Raw genomic sequence first — 3943 nt, forward strand, 5'->3', positions numbered from 1 at the left:
TCCACCGCAGTTGTGGACGAAACGTCAGGAAGAAATTCCCATAGACCACGGCTTCAAAGCCCGGAAAACATTCCTAAATGCAAATAGCATCTGTCGACTTTCTAACATATTTCAGTATTTCTGGCGCCGCACTTTGAAAAGCTACAATAACGAATCTACAGAGTTCTTCTTCAGTTGCAAAACTTAGCTCATAAACGCAATTCTTGATATACTCTCACAAAAAGAAATCAAGTGGAGAGATATCAAGTGACCGTGTTGGCCAGGGTGTCTCAGAATTAGTGATGGGCCGGTAGGAACTGACCCGACTCAGTGAGCCGGATCTTTGAAAAGACCCGACGGGTTCGAATCTCAACATTTTCTAAAAACGGGTTTTGTAAAAGCAGCGTTCAACTGTAGTACAAATAAGTAAACATTTTCTTTTCAAACTTACAAAAACTTAAGTAAGTTCAATTTAATAAAACTTATCAGATACAACTAATAATCATTCCAGGACAAAAATGATTTTTTTCTGTTTTTTTATTGTTCACATACAGGGTGATTCAAAATTGGCGTCATTCATCTGGAGGTGTTGTCTGGCGCTGTTATAGGAGTACAGAAAAAATAGTAAAATAATTTAATTGTTATTAAAAACTGAGAAATTTCCAAAAAACTATATCCGAGATACGGCAGCAATGTTTTTCAAGGTAATCTGCCTAATTAACATTGCGCAAATATCTGTTGCTTAGCAATTATTAAAAACTCCGGTAACCATGGAATTATACAGTGATAATGAGATAGGCAAGGTAAATCATAAACGGTAAATTCAACAAGATTCGTTGACTGCGCAACGTACTTTCGAAATGTCAACCTGTTCTCATAACCTCGAATTCTGCGGGGTTTGGTGTTTACATAAATAGTCCATACAACACCAAACATTTGAATGGTTGACTCCAAACAAGCTAGTGCTTGTGTAATCTCCTTATTATCCACTCTTATCAAGCAGCTTCTTGTATTCAGTTAATTAACTCGTCCTCCGTTTGTATCTCCTTGTGCTGTGTGTATCGTACAAACGTGGTAGGAATGTTGCCCTTTCGCGGTATTTATTTGGTGGTTGGGAAAGTGTAAGTTATTGTGCTCTGAGCCCCTGGAAGGCCCTGATTCGATTATGTCCAATACTTGTTCCTCTGTGTCTGGAACCCGAACATCTATTGCCGTCACTATCTTCCTGGAACCACTCTCCTCGCCCTTTGTTGGCGTGAGTTCTTTCAGCTTCTGCCATGTTACTGTAGCATTTCCCCTGAACTAATCGCATATCAGCAAATTCATGAAAGGAAATTCAAAGTAAGTCACAGTTTGACAAATTTTTGTTATTATTGATAAGGGCTATCCACCTGTAACTATCAGTTAATGACAGAAAACATCATTGCCTCTGTGTAGAAGAGAACTTTTTTGATGTAAAAAATTTTCGTAATTTGAAGCAAAGATTGTAATTCTTCTTTTTGAATGCTTAAGTATTCCAATATGCTACCAATTAAACATGGAACAATTTCTAAATAATGCTTAATAACAAAGTTGAAATTTGATCTTCAACTGTTAATATTTTTTAGAAATTTTCGAAAAAAAGAATTTCAGTATTTTTGTCGTACTCCCCAAGTGAGCCTCTATCACCCCTTAAAAGGAATGACGCCAATTTTGAATCACCATTATTAACATTATTTATAAATAACCGGGTATTCCAATCAACATTTTTAAAACCTCCCTGTGTTTTATTAATTTCTAGGCGACATTGGTGGGACCATAAGTCATTTTTACCAGAAAAGCCAAAAATACAGTCCATTACCTACAGGGTCTACATTTACTGTTCAAAAAGTGGATGCTTTTTTGGAAAAGCTCTCGAAACTAACCAAAGAAGAAGATCAGATCGGACATTTTTCAAATATTCTGAAACATTTGACTGCGGATGATCTGAAAACGATAATCAGATTAATCAAGCACGATTTGAGGATGGGAGCTGGTGCAAAGCACATTTTGGAAGGAATCCATCCAGATGCATATAGCGTTTATAAGGCGTCGAAAGACTTGGATGGTGTGGTAGAAAGGTGGGTCTTTAAGGTGTACTTTTAGTACATTATCCTGTAGAAGACTAGAACGGATTATCGTTTTTTTTTAAGTAATTGAGTGGAATTACCAATTTGGAAATTTTATTTGGTTGCTAGGGAATATTTTCATAATGGTTCTTAATTTAATAAATATAAAAATTTTTAATAGTCTTGATTGCTATCCCGATCAACAAATCTTATAATGTCTATTCTCTTTCATGAACTTTAAATCATTTGCAACGATTCTTATAATTTGCACCTAACAGAGGTTGATTGATGTGTTATTTTGAGAAATTGTAACTTCTGAAAATTAAAAATCATAATAGTTCAGGTAGTAAAAATAAATGTATGTATTTATATGTATTTAATCGGAGCAATTTTTGATATTCAATTGTGAAAACACTATGCATTATGTCAGAAAAAATGTGTTTAGAATCCTTTAAGCTGAATACAAGGAATTTATTAAGGAAAACAATTGGAAAGTTTGATATAAATATAAACAGTTTGGTCAAAATTTATCGCATATGCATGTGAGTGATCCAAATTTACTTAATTTCAACTTTTACTTTTACTTAATTTCAAATTACTGTGGATTACTCGGACAGTAACAAAATACCATTTAGCTTTTCTTCCAAATACTCTCAAACCTTGTTTAAACTGAACGCCATTTCCAATTGGAAAAAAAAATAGTTTTGCGTTCAAACTTGGAGGTTGATTTAAAAAAAAATCATATTCTATACTCCACAGATGTTTCGGAAATAAAAAAGTCCAGAGTGCAGAGATCAAAATTTTAACACCAGTATTTCCAATGTTGGCAGAGGCTTGCAAATCTGTGGAACATGCCATGAAGAAATGTCCTAATGGAATGTTTTCGGAGATTAAATATGACGGCGAAAGGTTAGTCATTTTTTTAGTACTCTTACTTTGAAGTAGAGTCTTGAGAGCAACTTTTGTTTTTTAGAGTTCAGGTTCACAAACATGGCAACGAGTTCAAATATTTTTCACGGTCTCTCAAACCAGTAATGCCGCACAAAGTAGCCCATTTTAAAGAATACATTCCAAAAGCGTTTCCACATGCCAAAGATCTGATTTTAGACACGGAAATTCTAATGATGGATACCAAGACTGGAAAACCTCTACCCTTTGGAACGTTGGGGGTGCACAAAAAAGCCCAATTTCAAGATGCAAATGTTTGCCTTTTTGTTTTTGATTGTATTTATTATAATGGGGAAAGTCTGATGCAGAAGCCCTTGAAGGAACGTAAAAACATCCTGCATACAACGATGAAAGAAGTGCCTAATCGAATCGTTTTCTCTGAAATGCAAGAAATTGATGAACCTGGAAAACTGGCTAAGATGATCGCCAAAGTTTTGAAATTGGGTGAGTGAAGTAGCAATTTGATCGTTTTTAAATCGTTTTTTTTAATATCTAGAAGCGATTATTAAGCTTTCATAGTTACAGCCGTATAATGACTTAATTTGACCAAGTATAGCTTTCGAAAATCATTATCATTTTTTTTCAAAATGTGTAGGATTAGTTCTTTTTAGAACTTGGTCTTACAGTAGACAAGAAATTACTCAAAATAGTCTGAAAAAGCCCCCAAAGATTAAGAAAACTACCCCAGACAAGCAAGTTTTAGGCGCAATGAGCGCTATCTCTCTTAAAGGGACCAATTCAATGGCCCCCAGGATAACCAGATTTAACACCCTAAAGGCGGATATTATAATGTACGGTTGCCCAACGGTTGAGATTCAACCCACGGTTGGAGGCAAGTTTTGGTATTATAAACTAGAATACTCCAAATACATGCCAAGGCGTAAAGTAGCAACAACGCTACACATTAAAACTGATGATGGTGGAAAACA

The 3943-nt window shown here is 35.1% G+C and overlaps 1 protein-coding gene across 2 annotated transcripts in view; it reads left to right on the forward strand.

Moving 5' to 3' along the window:
- LOC109541402 (DNA ligase 3) overlaps positions 1 to 3943 on the forward strand; it is a 22265-nt gene that overhangs the window by 5459 nt on the left and 12863 nt on the right. For both annotated transcript variants that reach the window (XM_048670275.1, XM_048670274.1), the window contains 3 exons: positions 1760 to 2078; positions 2826 to 2975; positions 3040 to 3458. In XM_048670275.1, the coding sequence (XP_048526232.1) occupies positions 1760 to 2078; positions 2826 to 2975; positions 3040 to 3458 (888 nt within the window). The remainder of the gene's footprint in view (positions 1 to 1759; positions 2079 to 2825; positions 2976 to 3039; positions 3459 to 3943) is intronic.

Source organism: Dendroctonus ponderosae, unplaced genomic scaffold (assembly GCF_020466585.1).
Source record: "Dendroctonus ponderosae isolate FM_Combo_2020 unplaced genomic scaffold, Dpon_F_20191213v2 Dpon_F_20191213_1, whole genome shotgun sequence".
In the NCBI taxonomy this organism is placed as follows: domain Eukaryota; kingdom Metazoa; phylum Arthropoda; class Insecta; order Coleoptera; family Curculionidae; genus Dendroctonus; species Dendroctonus ponderosae.